This window comes from Stegostoma tigrinum, chromosome 17, assembly GCF_030684315.1.
Source record: "Stegostoma tigrinum isolate sSteTig4 chromosome 17, sSteTig4.hap1, whole genome shotgun sequence".
Taxonomy (NCBI): domain Eukaryota; kingdom Metazoa; phylum Chordata; class Chondrichthyes; order Orectolobiformes; family Stegostomatidae; genus Stegostoma; species Stegostoma tigrinum.
Window position 1 is genome coordinate 18,766,759 of NC_081370.1, and position 17,149 is coordinate 18,783,907.

The 17,149-nt window shown below is 38.1% G+C and overlaps 1 protein-coding gene across 3 annotated transcripts in view; it reads right to left on the reverse strand.

The window, feature by feature from the left end:
• Positions 1 to 1,032: 1,032 nt before the first annotated feature.
• Positions 1,033 to 17,149, reverse strand: part of spty2d1 (SPT2 chromatin protein domain containing 1) — a 30,817-nt gene continuing 14,700 nt past the window's right edge. The window contains exons 2-6 of one of the 3 annotated variants that reach the window (XM_048545894.2): positions 15,499 to 15,613; positions 11,148 to 12,773; positions 9,538 to 9,697; positions 4,129 to 4,206; positions 1,033 to 2,409 (exon numbers count right to left, since the gene is read on the reverse strand). In XM_048545894.2, the coding sequence (XP_048401851.1) occupies positions 2,316 to 2,409; positions 4,129 to 4,206; positions 9,538 to 9,697; positions 11,148 to 12,773; positions 15,499 to 15,613 (2,073 nt within the window). In that variant the 3' untranslated portion in view covers positions 1,033 to 2,315. Of the gene's footprint in view, positions 2,410 to 4,128; positions 4,207 to 9,537; positions 9,701 to 11,147; positions 12,774 to 15,498; positions 15,614 to 17,149 lie in introns of all 3 variants that reach the window. The other 2 variants (XM_048545893.2, XM_048545895.2) reach the window with 2 other exon arrangements.

Below are 17,149 nucleotides of genomic sequence, written 5' to 3' on the forward strand. Positions count from 1 at the left end.
ACTGCTCTATACTCAAGCTTAACTGGCTTTCTGGTCCAACAATTCAATTTTAAAATTATCCAAATTTTCTGATTTACCCATGGCCTTCCCTTTCCCCATTGCTCCTGTAACTGTCCAAGTTATCAAAGCTCCTCCAGTTTTGGCCTTTTCATATTCCAGATTTTTAGCAAAGCACCACTGGTGATCATTCCCTACCTAAACCTCTTCACCTGTCTGTCTTCTTTAAAACTTAAGCATACCTCTGAGCAAGATTTTGGTAATGGTGTTCGCAATGGTTCAATGTCAGTTGTCTGAATACACTTACGTGAAGCAGTTTTGGACATTTTACTTTCAATAGTTATATAAATACAAGGTGCTGTTGTATAACAAATATACAGCATAAATTAATAGGAGTCCCTTCTCAATTTCCAAAATAACCAACATCTAATATTTGCCCTATGACAGCAACATCTATTGGATGGGCCTGTGTTGCTTCAACAATGCAACTGTCATTTTTAGGTAGGTCAAAAGATAGGTATATAGTAGCAACATGGCACTTTTAAAGTATCAGTATATCAAACAAGATGCCCTCAAATAGCATTGTCAGTTGCAGAAATTTAACGCAAATTAATCTTTTAAGCATCAATTTGATATTCTTCACCCTACCTTTAGATGAAAGTGGGCAAAAGTTACAGGAGTTTACACCTAGCCAATAAGCCTTGCAATGAAAACAATGGTTTTGTGCTGTTAAACTGAACCAATATCCCAGATGTCTAGCTTGCAATGACCACTGTCATTCAAATAAATACTCTGAAAACATGATTTTATATTCCACTTTACCAATACATTGGCACCAATTTGCCAATATCGAGACACAATTGGAAAACATCCATCGAATGTTTTTCTTTTGGAATAACATTCTCAAAATGAACCCCAAGTAAATGAGGTCGATGACATAACAGTTTGTTGCTCCAACAATTTAAACATGTACAAATAGTCAAACCTATTTTTAAGATGACTAAAAGAGGAGATATTACAAGATATTATGATAAACTATGTGATAAAAATTTATTGTACAGAGTATCAATTACATTTAATGCATCTGTACTTGCATCATTCTCAAAAAATTACAAAATGTATTTTATTATACTTTTACTCAACTGTAATCTTTAACCTTTTCACTAGCACACCTAGCTATAGGTTTAAACAAATCGCACTTCAGAAATCAGTAACCTATTTGGTTTTAGAAAATATTGTGCTCAGAGTGATGGGAAAGTGCCATTCCATTTCAGGCACCTATTGCCAGCATCAAACATGCCCAAAGGAAGTATGGCACAGTTGTGTGCAGAGAAAAGCATTCTATAATGTTCCACCAATATGTCTTCTGTCTCAACCACAGAGGAGCAGCAAAATTAGGGGATTGGTTGAGAGGACATAAAATTAAAAAGGTGAAAATTAAATTTAAAACAGTTGCTAGGAAAAATCCCCTTGCTCAAAAATGTCATGGTTTGGAAAAATCTGAGAGACGGCATAATGGAGACAAAAAAAACAAAACATTTAAAGTCTATTTTGTTGCTATAATTAAGAGACTCAGTGGAATCTGCTTCAGTTAGCTAAGTAGTTTCATGATACTGTTATATTTTTCTATTGACCACTTGAAGCATTGTAGGGTATCAGTGACTGCAACATGAAACCAGAAACAGTTATGTACTGGAAGTTCATGTAATGAAAGAACATAAACTCATTTCATATTTGGCCAGCAGACAGAGGAGACATTTCTTCTTGAGTCTGGGGCAAATTTGAATTCATAACGTTGAGATAGCGAGGCTGTGGCTAATGCACCACATCACCCATCTCCAGTAAAAATGAAGCTGGGGAAAAAGAACAAATTTTAAATCAACCAGAACAAAGTCGAATGATAATTGGTGGTGAATCTTTAAGACACAAAATGGTTTTGCCTTTAAGCCTGAAATGCAAAAAACATTAACATTATACACATCAATACTTTGCAGCAACCTAAGTCCTTAACTCCATAATTAAAATTTATGGAATACAAAGAATGAAAGAACAAATCTGCTGTTGTGTGAACTTATCCAATGCATCCGATCTAGGAACTGAAAAAAAATTGGCGATGCACCATACAATTAGATAAAATTACTCCAGTTACCTGCACAACTTATTCAAATGCTAACTTATATCTTCTATTGAATTGGTCGATCAGCTTAGTGAGTTCCACAGTTCACAAAGTAAATTCTTTAGTGCATATTACTTTTTGTAAATAACCAGATTTTGTATATAAATATAATAAATAAATTTCTTGTGATTTCTTCAATTAACTAAAGGCGTCGTTTCTTAGCTTTCATCTTCCTTCTTAGTTCTTCTTCTTCTTTTCGCATCTCTTCTGCATCCTCCATCATACCCAACTGCAAGCTGCAGAGAGAAAAATATCAAAACTTATCAAATGCAAACATTTGGTTTTTCTTCAAAGCTCTGCCACCTCCTGCTACCAACTTTCAAATCCTCCAATGAGTCCATTTTTAAGGACAAAGTTTATGAATGGATAGCTTAATGCCATTAGCTTGTAACTCTAAAGCTTCAAATGCTACAACATTAAAACAAGTTACTAACCGAGAAATTTATTTCTTCAAAAACTTATTTTCATACTAAGCTTAATGGAACACCATTCAGACTACGAAACACCAAAAGCATTTCTGTTGCATACTTTATCATTATAGGTCATCGCAAACAGCCTCAAAATGTGAAATTTCATCAAGTTTAGTGATAGAATGCTCATCTATGCCTAAGAATCCATTCCAGGATCTGAGCACAATTTGACATGCTCTGAAAATCTGGAATGCTCTGTTTGAAAGGGGAGGAGAGGAACTTTTTAAAAATGAATTGGATAGCATACTTGAAGAGGCAAAGGTTTTAGAACTGTAGACAAAGCAAGGAAGTAGGGTGAGTTAAACTTCTCAGACTAGCAGAAACATGATGGGCCAAATGGTATCTAGCTCTGATGCAAGATCCGGTGTTTCTATGATAATACATTCCAAAATTGGAGGGAAATCCTGCATTGATGGAGGTGCCATATTTTGGTTAAGAGTCCATGTGCTGTTTGAAGAACAGGGCAACTCCCTCAAGTCTGACCAACTCTTATTCTTCAACCAAAATAAATGTCCTGCTTGTTTATCTTATTGTTGTTTGAGAGACCTTGCTGAATGTACACTGGTTGCCGTACTCACATACCCAGCAGTGATTATACGTTAATTCATTGCTGAAGTAGCCTAATGCACATTTGCCTATTCTTAAAAAATTAAAATCAATTGTAAAAGGCATAATGACTACTTTGTTGAATTCATAAAAATAACAATGCTAGTCTCCATGATGCTGATGAGTTGGCACCCCACATTACTGGGTTCTGATTTTTGCTGCATGCTTCTGCTAACAGGCTTGAAACGCATGAGCAGAACATGGAGAACACACTTTCCAGTAGCCCACTGTTTACTTGTACAACAGAGAACTTGTAACAGAACTCCATTAAAGAATTGCTTTTATGTACGATCCTGGAATATGAAGTATTAGCTTGAGCCCAATCTCAGTTATGCAATTCATTATATTAGGACTTCCCAAAAGTCTAAGTAATCACTTTAACAGCTGGTGAAGCATTAAACCAATTCACTGCAGCTCAGTGCTGAATCAGCTAGGGTAACGGTTCTAACTGTTAACCAGTAATTTGCTTCCTGAATGGAGTTTTTGCCCTTGTTTCTAACAAATCTGCTGAAATTTACATTTGAATAACAGTCACTTTAGCAGGCTACAAAAAGGCAACCTGTACTCAAGTGGAGGACTGTTCTAACAAAGACTTATAACTTGAGAAAAAAGGGCAATGCCAATTCAAAAGCATGTCCCATTTCAGTCACAAACTATACTAGTAAACAACATGTGTATGTTTGGCAGTTAAGCACTGAAAGCATCTGTCTTTGTAAAAATTTAAAGCCACCAGTAACAGCACACAAGTATAAATGACATACTTTTTGCAATACTGAGAAACCAGTGAGTTACAAACTTAGACTATTGCTAAGCATTTAATATTGCCAGCAACACAAGTTCTAGGCAAGATCTGGAGGTGTACCAATGCTGAAATTTTACCTTTTGGCTTCTTCCTTCTGTTGTTCTTTCCAGCTACTCTCCATGTATCGCAAAGCATAGTCACTTTCATCCTTATATCTGCAACATAAAACAATGCTCAAAAATCTCCCTTTGTCCCATTTAATTAGGAAATACTTTCCAATCTTTGCACTGTAGAAAATGGCCATGCATGGGTATCTTTAGACTACCATGAAATTTATTTTATTGCTTTAATTGCTTTATTGCTGCTTGTTTTGCAACATATTGATGGTGCTATAGTATGAAGTAATTAATATTTGGAACAAAATGACAAGTATTAGATTTCAACCAGAGTCAAATTCCAGTACTCCCATGTCAAATGATCATGGAAGCACTCCCTTACCTTCACCAGCTTCAATGATTAGTCACACAAGTTACCTTGGGGCTTCTGTCAGAGACTGCCAATTAAAGTCAGTTTTAGAAGTACATACTTTTGTGCTGCATGTTAACATTCACTGTGAACTGGATATGAGATAGTCCAAACCAGTAAACTGCTAGTGAATTAACTGATTCAAAGTCCTTATACTCAATGACCAGATTTTCATTCTATGGATTTGAAGCAGGGCTAAGTAATCTCATCTGCAGAATACCTCCCTGTTGCTTTGGCATCATATTTGGCTCCACACAGGCAAAGATGAATGAACATGAGATCACTGAGATTTTATAATTGATTATATGTACCTACGACTAAATTCATTGAATAAAAACTGAATGGCCTCCTCCTCCTAACTAACATCTTATGAAGGAAATCCTCACGAAGTTGATTTAGCCAAAATTGAGATTTGCAGTAAATCAACTTCAAGTGAATCACAGATTCCCATAGAAATCAATGTTAAATTTGCAGTTCTGTTCTTTTGTACATTTGTAACCCAGAAAATAAGTGTACATGCAGAAACACTGTGCCACATGAGCAGTACTGCACATTTCTAGCTGAAATAACTTGCAAAATAAATCACTGAATATAAATGAAATGGTGCACAGTTGGGTACTTCAGGACTTTTCTCTGCAAAAAGCAGTTTTAAAATATTGTTAAATGTCAACATTCCAGAATAAGATAACCATGAAAATGAAAAAAATTAAAACTGCAATACTATTGTAAATGCTGTCAATAAATTACACTGCAGATGAATTTGTATTTGACAAGGGTCCACCTCGTGGCAGTCATTGGCCAGGGCAGGTTGCTGATGTCCTACAGTGGTCAACCTCTGACACGTGGTGGAGCCACGGACTTCGAAGTAAGCTCAGAAAAGAAGCACAAGAGAGCAGCAAAACTTCCAACAGGTGGAAACAAACAGAGATTTTAAACCTAGGAATAGAGGGTGAGAACAAGAGCTGGATTAGTGAAGAGTAGCAGGGTTAGAAATGGAGTAGCAGCAGAAGCAAAGTGGGAGTTATGCCAGAGCAGGATTACCCAACCCTGTGATAGCGACAGACTTGGGGGAATTTAGAAGTAAAAAAGGATGTTTCTAACAGAAGCTAAATGCTGAGAAGGGATAAACAGGGCAGATAGAAGTAAAAGGTTTCCTCTGGTTGAAAAGTCTAAAACTGGGGATGGAGTTTAATAATAAGGGGGTTGACATTTAGGTTGGAGATGTGGAGAAATTATTTAATGCAGAGGGTTTGGAATTCTCTACCACATCGAGTTGTAGATGTTCAGTCTTTCAGTATGTTTAAGGTAGAGATTGACAGATTTCTGACTGCCAGTGGCATACAGGGCTTTGGGAATACAGTTAGTAAAAGACAATGAAGTGTTTAATCAGCTAGGTTCAGAGTGAATAGCCTCCTCCTGTTTCCAGAAAAATTCTGGAGCAGGTGAGGCACAGAACACAACATCTGTTAAATGACAAACAGAAACCAAAAGAACTGCGATGCTGTAAATCAGCTGTAAGTCTGTTAAATGTCATTGTTTACTCAACTTTAAATGGGGACTCTGCAGTAAAACAAATTTTAAATTTTAATGCGAATTATCATTAAATTCCTTTGACCACCAGTATATGAAACTGGACTGACTGGTAGCATTCTTACACAAAAGGGTATCTGCTCAGTTGTGTACTGAAAAGGAAGAGCTTACCCATGCTACCTGGTAAGAATGAAACTTAATTATTGGTGCAAAGTTTGAAACATTCTCAATTTGGTGACTGGTAACAGTAAGCACTGTGACAACAAGAAATAAATTAACAGTTAAAGTAGTGGAAGAGAGGGGCAGACAAAACAATGAAAAACAGAAAGGAATGTTAAGTCTGATTGTAATTTGCATTGCACTGCTCAACATTCTTCCATCTCCATAAATATGGACATGCAACAAACCTAATCTGCTGGGAATGAAAAAATTTCATAAATTGCCACTTTCTTGATGGGTGAAGAGACCAATCCATGAGAAACAGGTTTGTCAGAAGTGGATATTAGATGCCATTTGGGTTGTTGCTTTCAGCATTCCCACTCATTACCAAGTCACTGTAGCAACTACCACTATGGTGGCACACACGAAGCCACAGGTGATGACACTATTTCTCTATTAGCTAGTGAGTAGGAGGTGTAGTAATAAATGTGAAGACAGTGGTCATTTCACACTTGTAAATATCCTTGAAGCAAAGCTGTGGACAGCCTACTGGTCATCTGACACTGGAGGTCCTGCCATTCAGAAAATCCATGGCTACGCATCCATATTCCAGGTAGCGAGCCTGTCCAAGCCAGCAAAGTTGCCTTGACTCATTAATGCAACATGTTTGAGACTTGCTTTGAAAGGAGTACCTTATCAACCATTTAGCCCATCCATAAGATATCCAGAAGCCATGAAAACAGTGAGGATGAAACTGTTTAACTTCATTTTTTGGAAGCTGTAATTATTCACGTTTCGCTGCCATAAATCAAGGTGTGAGACCACAAACCATTTAGGCTTCTTTCACAAATTTAAGATATGCTCATCGCTGGACAGGCCAGTATTTTGTTGTCCATCCCTCACTGCCCTTGAACTGAGGGGCTTGCTAGGTCTTTCAGTGGCCAACTTCACGCCAACAACATTGTGGTGGGTCCGGAGACACTTGTAGGCCAGACAAGGCAAAAATAGTAGATTTCCTTCCCTAAAGGAACTTAGTGAACCAGATGAGGTTTTTTTTTAAGGCAACAATCCACGACAATTTATGGGTCACCATTACTCAAACTACCTGAAACTATCCAGACTTTTTTTATTCATTTACTTTAAATTCTACTAGTTGCCATTGTGCAATTTGAACCCATATTCTCAGAGAATTGGCCTGAGCTTTTGGATTAATCCAACGACCTGATCATAACACTCTCTTCTGTCTTGTGGATTCCTAGCTGTGTATAATGTGCCGAGGAGTTTTGCATACTGAGCTCTAATCCTGGTAGTTACTTCGGCAGAACTCAAGTGCATTGATACTGAAAGTGAGCAGCCTCAGTTTCAGTCTGTCTTCAACCATGTTAATTTTGTACCTGAGATAATGGGAACTGCAGATGCTGGAGATTCCAAGATAATAAAATGTGAGGCTGGATGAACACAGCAGGCCAAGCAGCATCTCAGGAGCACAAATTTTGTACCTCTTGGTTTATGTTAAGCACCCAGTTTATAGACAGACAGACAGTCAGCCAGCCAGCCAAGGCCCCAGATATTGCATTGTTCAATAGGATGAAACAAAAGAGAACATTCTGATGTACAATACTTAAATCAAGTATGCATGCTCAGATAGAAATACAGAACCATTTAAAGCTCTCTCTGCATTCTTCCTTCACGGACTTCGGAGGTTAGTTGCAAAATATAACTGAAGCCTTTTCAGAGAGAGAGAGCACATGTCCCTGACAGAAGAATGCCCTGTAACAATATTCTATTAAATCTTGTCAAACGCTGCCCAACATAAGAATTGTTCCAAGTGTACAATAACCAACTGGCCCTGTCATTTTCCTTGGAGAGACTATCCCCTTCTACAGTTCTAAAAACTGAAAATCTATTTGATAAGGGAGTAGCCAGCAGAGACTTCTGAACTACCTTCGTATCTTTCCGGACAGTCACCCAAACTGATATTGCTGTGTAACGATTTTTCTAATTCTACTAGCCATCTCACTCTGTACCTCATATATACCCTTAATAACATTAAGTCTAAAATAAAGTTCTCAATAGCATTTTATATAAAAAATAAACTAACTTTCATTACCTGCAGAAGATGTTAAAATGGAAAAGTATATATCAAATACATAAAAGTTAAATGAAACAACTTAGTTGATTAACTGAATAAAAATGACCACTTTTCACTAAATTCTCTAAAGAACAAAAAAATTTTCTTCAGAGCTGATCACATGTAGGACTCCCCAAAACAAAAAAACAACTCCTTATTTAAAAAAAAACCGTTTGGTTTTTCATAAAAATAACCTTGGCATTGTAAAAGAAACCCTTTAAAAATCTTTGCAATGTGTAAAATCCCTCTAAAACAAAGGTAGACTTTTTAAACTTCTGAATTTAAAATTAAAAAACCTCAGCTGTTCACTATAGACCCTTAAAACTTTTTTTGCACTTTAATTAAGCAAAATGAATAAAAATCTTATATTAGTAAAATATAACGACAGTAAAACCTGTAAAAAAAAAAGCTATAACAAATCTTTAACTAAGCCTGCAATCCCAGGAGCAATTGCAAGATCCATACTGCAGGCAGGGACCACATATGGTCCTGCATGGTAACCTCAGCTGGTGTGTGAATTAAAACCATGCTGTTGACATCACAGCATCGCAAGCCAGACACCCAGCCACAGAGTTGCTGATTCACTTGGAAAATCAGAACTGTTACAGTGCAGAAGGGGGCCATTTGGCATATTGCTCCTGCACTGGATTTATTAATTCAGAAGTTACAGCTTACAGCAACTGCTGAAAGCAAGGTTCGTTAAGTTTATCTTCAGATTGAAACTGAGTTTTTCACTGCAGCAATAGGCAGCTTTTGGACTGCGAGAACATCAGCATACTTCTCTCTAAGTTGTTTCCAGCTCTAAACTGCTCAGCAACCTGAGAACTAATCAAAGAGTCGTTGACAAGCAAATGTTCTGTTATTGATAACTGTCACTAGTTCACAGTCCAATCAAACTCACTGCCAACAACAGCTACATCAGTACACACACTTGGTTCCAGATCACCTACAATCTGAACTTGATTTACTGCTCATTCAAACAGTTGTTCACAGTGATTGCCATGGGTATCGGGTTACTTGCTTTCAAAGTTGCACCCACTCTTGCAAACAGTTATTTTAAGAACAGTTCATTTTCACTCGAGTGCATAGCTTTTAAGAACGCAAAGATAAAAGGACACAGTCCTTACAAAAGGCAAAGGCATTTCTATGGTTATAAAAATATGCTCCATAACAGAACCCATCACGATATGGCTTGTCTTACCTTGTGCGGTCATATCCAAAGATAGCCTTGATATGTTTTGAGATTTCATCTTGTGATTCCCCAGAATCATCAATGAAATCATCCATTTCCGAATCATCTTCGTCATCGTCATCCTCCAGCCTCCGCCTATAGGATATAGGTATAGGTGGCCTTGCAGGAGCTACTGCCGCACAGAAACAAAAAATAATGCAACTTTACAATGCATACATTGACAATGCCAGTTAATGAACACAGACCAACACATCTCACACCCCGCTACAGGCAGATATTTCTTAAGGTCTGCCTGATTGTTAAATATAGCTTCACTATAAATTCCAGGCAAAACTGTATCATTTTGGAGAGACAGTATGTTATAATCACCTATCAACTTCTAATTGTTGCTAAAGATCAGTCAGGAACAAAGAACAGAGCATGCAAAAGAGTAGTTTTTCAGCAGTCTTGCCAGGCTTCCCAGCACTCTATAATGCCTTTCCACGTGTACAAATCGAGCTACTTGAATGCAGCCAAAGAGCACAGAGGCCACATTACAATGCTAGCTGTTTGTTAGCTAATCTTGGCCACCCTAAGAAAAGAAAGTGAATCCTGGATCTTCTAGTCTGTGCAACATAATGCAAGTTTATAGAATATAAAGGTGACTTTACCTACAAATTCTTTGTAGGAACTTTAATAGTCTTCTAATCTAAACATTCCTTGCAGCCACATTGAGAAAGCACACCTGTGGCTTACTTTTGTTTTTTGCAATCTTGTTTTCCTGGATATTTTCTTAAATTCACTGGCACATGAGACCCCACTGAAAGTAAATCTTGGATGCAATATTCATTTCAACGCAAGTTGCTAATCGTCCTGTGGCACTATTAGCAGAGAATGCATAATTTTTTAAATACCAAAATTCAATTTTCTAAAATAAAGAAGTCTAAACAGATAAAGGTCTACAGTGAAATTTGGTTCATTCATACTGTGAACATTCATGGTAATTCTTAATGGGAATATTTATATGTTAATAGATAAATGGCCATGGATGCTACATGGGAGACCTAAATGGCTCAACAGGCAGAAAGATAGATGTAACCTCAGGGAAGAAAAGGTGGCTTACAACCTTCTGGACTTAATATTGAGTTCAACACCTTCAAATGTGAACCAACTCTCATTCCTTCCTTTTCTTTTAGCTTTACTTGTTACATTCCCTGTCATGATGTCCTCTCTTCCCCACCTCCCCATCCCAGTAGGACTATCTCTTCTTTTCAGTCTGGCAGTTAGACACATCACTGCTCTGCCATTCTCACATTCCAATAACTTAATCTGAACAATCAACACTTGCCAGTACTCCACCTCCACCCTCGCTCCCACACCCCACTCCCTCCATTGCACAAATGCTGCCCCCTCCACATTGTACATCAGCTCTGATGAACAGTTATCTAGACTCGAAACGTTAGTTTGCTCTCTCTCCATGCATGCTGCCTGGCCCACTGTGATCTCTCACTTTTTTTGAGTTCAGTCAAGAGAAGTCTGCTTCTTTCCCCCCTCCCCAACTATGCTCCAAGTGTTTGAACACCACGTTAAATAAAAATTATTTCCTTTTAGCAACATTTGTCATTTTTTGTTAAAAGTACCTGATGGGCATGCCAACGATCTGTACCCTGGTGGAGCCGATCTTATATTATTCATCTGTCCATTATTGGGTCGTGATGGGAAGTTCTTTGAGGATATTGTTTCTGATACAACAGTACATTTAGGTTTTGGCATTCCAACTCTGTTTCCGGGTCGTCCAGTATCAGTGCTTGGATGCTGTCCAGAAATAGAAACAGAAGAATTTCCGGACTTTACCAATCCAGAACCAGTTACCCGTACTGATGTACTCACGCCTCTTGATTGCACAGACCCAGAGTTACTTGTATTGCTCTGTTTTGGAGGTCCAGAATGGCTTGTATTTTTAGGTCGTATGGAATCGGAGCCTCCCATATTGCTGGGACGAGAAGCCCCAGAGCTAACTACACTGCTTGGTTTATGTTGGCCCAAATTGCTCAATCGTGTTTGGTTTGAGCAGGTTGGTCGCTTTTGGCTTACACTACTGGAACTTTTGGACCGTTCAGAAGCTGAGCCACTTGTGTTTTTGGAGTGCAATGTATTTGAACCACCTGTCCTTTCATGTTTTGTGGAGGAACTGTCATTTTTCCTGGCTGAAGTGGACTGATCAGTTCTTTTCTGATTGTTTTCTGAAGACACTGCGGAATGGGTTCCGTTTGATCCAGGTTTCAATCCTTTACTCTGTGTTTGGGAGCTATTTCTAGACTTTGCTGAGCTGTCTAGTACAAGCTTTCCACCATTACTACTGGAATTTTTGGAAATAGAATGTCCAACTCCTACTGAAGACCTGGACGTTTCCCGTGTAGGTGTTTTGTAAGACACTGAAGATGAAGGTTTTTCGCTTGATGCAGTTTTTGGCTTCTTGTTAACTCCATGAACAGATGTTGAGCTACTTTCTCTGAATAAATTAAGTTTCACTCCTGGATCTCGCACAGCTTTTATGTTTTTACTGTCTTTAGTTGAAGATTCTTTCTTGGATGAATTAGTTAGATGTGATAAAGTGCCCTCTTTCTCAGATTTCCTTTTGTCATTTTGCTTTTGTCGTTTGCGTTCTAAAAATTCAATTTCTTTCAGTTCCTCTGCTGTGTACAGCTTCTCCTCCACTTTTTTAATTGGCTTTAGCTCTACTGGTTCAAACTGCTTTTTTTCAGCCAACTTCAGGAGATCTGTGAAGTTCATGGGTGCTGATGGTGGTTTCTTTGGAACTTTAGATTTCTTAGCCTCTCTGCACAATTGTTCTGGTTCCTTTGTAAATGTCTCAGGTTCTTTGCCCAGTCTCTTTGGCTCCTTAGTTGACACCACAGGTTCTCTGTGTTGACGTTTAAGCCGCTTAACTGGTACCTCTGTGTGCTGCCGTTTAACTGGTCTCTCATCAAAATGTTCTTCAAACTCTTCAGAATCTTCTATTTCAGATAGTTCATCCTCACCCTGTGCTGCCTCATAGTAATAATCTTCTTCATTACAGTCATCCATTCTTTGGTCCTTTAGTTCATCATCAGATGTTTTCTTCTTGCTTTTCTGTTCCACAGGAGTACCATCATAGCCTCTGAAATTGTCCTTCGTACGGGTAGCCATTGCTCTCGCTTTACGATCATGTTTTAATGCAACTCGTTTTGCAAGCAGCTCCGCCTTTCTCCGTCTTTCTTCTAAATCTACATTAAAAATGATGAAAGATTTACAGTTGGTGCCTGAACAGCAAAGCACTAAGCACAGTAAGTTCATTAAAACTCTAACGTGCATATAAAAATAAACCAAAAACCAAAAACAAATACCAGCATCCTAGCCATTTTAGTTTTCTACTATAAAGCCTCACACATTGGTCTCAATTACTAGGGAAGGTTATCCTTTGTCTAAGAATGAAAACACAAATACATACCAGAAGTATTCTTGTGGTTTTTCAAAAAGTAGTTTCTTGCTACCCAAAATCATCTCATGCCCTGCCAGTGAGTTCCAATAACATCATCATCGTGAAGTGCTGCTGCATAAATGTCCTATTTTAAATATCGATCGTGATTTCAGGTTTAAATACTACCCAACTCCAAGAAAACATGTCATAAATTAGGAATCCGAGATAACAAAGAGTGGAGCTGGATGAACACAGCAGGCCAAGCAGCATCTTAGGAACACAAAAGCTGATGATTCGGGCTTAGACCCTTCATCAGGCTTTTCAGTGATTGGGTCTAGGCCCGAAACGTCAGCTTTTGTGCTAAGATGCTGCTTGGCCTGCTGTGTTCATCCAGCTCCACAATTTGTTATCTCAGATTCTCCAGCATCTGCAGTTACCATTATCTCTGATAAATAGAGAATCATTTTTTATCCATCTAGCAGTTTAACTGTTCAGAGTTCTACTGTTCCAATAAGGACACTCAGGTTCAGCACAGCCCATTGTGTTAAGTGGCGTGAGCATCTTAAATGGTTCGGTGTCTTCTGTACTATTTCCTTATATAAAAGGGAGCTCCGTGAGCAAGAAGTATTTTCCTCACACTTTATCACTTCAGACCATAATGTTTTAAACATAAACCATTATTTTTGGTGTCAGTTACCATTCTGGGAAGCAAATTACCAAGAGATCCTACTAGATTAAGTGAATGCACAAAACTCTAGAAAAATCAGATTTCAATATAGACAAGTGTGAGGTCAACCACTTTGGACCAAAACAGGATACATCACCGTACAGAGGAAATGAAGACAAGCAAGAAACTCTGCAGCTCCAGAAAAATTTAGAGGTCTAGGTACATATTGCTATCCTTTCAATCGAGCTGTCCAAGTCTGCAACCATTTGATTAAACTAAGTTAGTTTGAACAAATAGTTACTCAAAAAATAAAAGAGATTCTGTGTCTTACAACAAAAAAACTATGGATATGAAACCATAATAAAAAGATTGATTCTCAACCCTTTCACTGTATGGTTTTTAACAGAAGGTCAGGTTTTTTTTAGCTTACACACCTTCTAGGGTCAAATTTCAAATACTTGGCCCTGCAACTTGATTAGATCTATTTGACAGAAGAGAACTAACAGTTGTTTATTCTCACACAATAACCTTGGATTTCTTGTGGGCTATTTGCATAAATCAGCTAAAATGGAAAGGAGTTTGGAATTTTTTTCAGGCATACAAGGTGGTGACCTGATGTCAATGCAATTAATGGTAACATTAGATGCTGAAAGCTTTCAAAGTCACTGTTTAGGATTTAGAAAGCTGGTAAGAGTTGAACTGCTGGCATTTTATTTTTGAAGAATATCTCACTTCTAAGATTGAAAATATAGGAACTCATATAGGTCATTCAACCTGTCCACGACTCAATAAAATCATATCAGATCAGCATCACAACTCCATTCACCTGCCTTGGTTCCATATTCTTCAACAGTCTTGCCGAACAAACAACAATCAGCGTTGGGATTTCCAATGCAGCTTTTTTTAGGGAGGGCAGCAGCGGAGAGAAAAGCTACAGAATTCTGTTTCCATTAATGCCTACATTGTCAGTGAACAACTCAGCTCCTATGATATTATGCTACCTTGGTTCAGAATCCAGAACTAGAATAAACAGGATTTTTTCCCCTCTATTTACTGGCAAATGTTTTAATCATCTTAAGCATCCGAATTAGATCATTCCTTAATCTTATTTATTGAAGTGCCTACATAACTTCACATATCCTTTAATCACTTAAGTCAGTCACTCAGCCCTAATGACAGATTCTACTGACTTCCCCGCAGCATGCTTAAATTGCTGCATCTATAATTTCCCGATTTAACACTCCTATCCTCTTTAAAAATGGGGAAGGCCTTAGCTAGACATGCTATATTCTGGTTTAGGTAGCTTAAATAGAGCAATCACCTCACTTGTCAGACTAAAGTGATTTCCGTTACCACTGCAGACTGTCATAACACAGCTTGGCATCACAAACAGCCATGCAGCCAAGTGATGACAACAGCGCAGATTCAATCCTTACACTGGCTGAGGTCACCATGAAGTTCCTGTCTTCTCAACCTCACCAGAAGCCTGGTGACCATCAGGTTAATCTCACCACCAGTCGTCTGTGATGAGAGTGGCTCTATGGCCCTCAGGGCCTATGATGACTTAAGCTTCTCCTGGGCAATTGCCAGAAAAACTGGCATGAATCAGTACCCACAAGGGAAATGAGGAAATATTATAGCCGGCATGGACAACACCCTTTTGTTTAATTATGATAAAATTATAAACTGCTTTTTCGCTTTGAATGACACCGCTAACATATTCCATTAGTTCTCAAATTTGCTTTGTGATTTCTATCCTCAGAAATATCAGTTACTTGGGGCTGGTAGATGTACTACAGACAGCTGAACAAAATGTAGCAGAAAGTTTGTTATGATAGAAGGCACATTCTAGTTATTAGCATACCTTTATTTTTTAACTCCTCTTCTTTGCGTTTAAGGAATGCTTGCACCGCAGTGGATTGAACCTCTTTCATTCGTGGATTTTTCTTCAGAGGTTTCACTGACAAACTGTAACGCTTCTATTAGGAAGAGTAAAAAGAAATGCAAGATGCCAAGTAAAAGCCAAACTAAATCTTTGGAGAATGGCGGTTGTTAGTATTGTAATGCAAAGCAAATACCTTCTGTATATATGGTGTAAAGCTACCCAAGTGATTTTTTTTGCCAAAAAAGTCACCTTTTACTTATGTTGAGTAAAGGTTGCTCCTGGCCTTTCAGGAGTTTTATCTCAAAAATTCTGAACTGAAGTGCAATCCTGAAGTTGTTAACAATTCAGAGAGTCATGGAGATGTACAGCATAGAAACAGACCCTTCGGTCCAATTCGCTCATGTCAACCAGATATCCTACATTAACCTAGTCCTATTTGCCACTATTTGGCCAGATCCCTCTAAATCCTTCTTATTCATATACTCATCCAAATGTCTTTTAAATGTTGTAAATGACTCAATCTCATTGCAAAGAATGTAAGTGCTGGTTAAAAATTTTTAAAACATTTAAGCTTTATTTTTACTTATTTAAATTAAAGTGATCCTGATGAATAATAATTACATGCTATGATTAATTACTTAATGAAGTTGGTTTCATTCCCTTGCAACAGTATTTTATTCGCATTTCACTGGGCTCAAATTAAGGCCTGCAAACATCACTTGCACAAAAGTTACACCCTTAAGCTTTGGCCTAAAAAAAACCAAATCTTATATGAGAACAAGGTGAAGAGAAAAAATCACAGCAGTTCTACTAACTGTCCATCATTAAAGGCAATGTACAGGGATGCAAGGCTGACAGATGCGAGCTCAATTCCTAGTCTGCACTGAGTTAGCAGATCTCAAATCTAAGAAACTTGGTCAACTATTCAAAGGGAAAATGGTATTTCTTTTATTGCCTTGGCCACAATTCCGCCAAAAACAGATGAATACACAAATATACCAATTCGGAGGAGCATGTCACTTGGCCCTTCATGCCTGTGCTGACATTCAATAAGTTTGTGATTCAGTTGATCATTCCATATTCCTGCCTAACCCTGATATCCAATCCACACCCTCCCCACTTCCACCCGCCCCCACTCTATCCCCCTCCAGGCTGATGGATAGTGAGTTCTAAATACTCAAAACTTTGAAAAAAGTCTCCTTATCTCTGTATTAAATGGTTGACCCTTTCATTTTTAAATAGTCACCCAGTTCTAGATTTCCCCACAACGGGAAACATTCTTTCCACACACACAGTCAAAACCACACAAGATCGTGCATGTTTCAATCAACTCACAGTTTTAAAATCCAGTAGATAGAAGACTAATCTGTGCTACCTTTCTTCATAAGACAACTCACCCATTCCAGGTATTAATCTGATCAATCTTCATTCAACTACTTCCAGTGCATTTACATCTTTCCGTAAGACCATAAGAATTAAGAACAGGATTAGGCCATTCTTGGGCAGTCAGGGTTCAGGCAAGTGGAAGACTTTTATTCAAGCAGAAACCAGTTGATACAAGGAAAGGGTCAAAGGATCTTCTTTGAATCTGGCCTCAACGTGAGAAAGCAATTTTTCCCTTAATCATTGG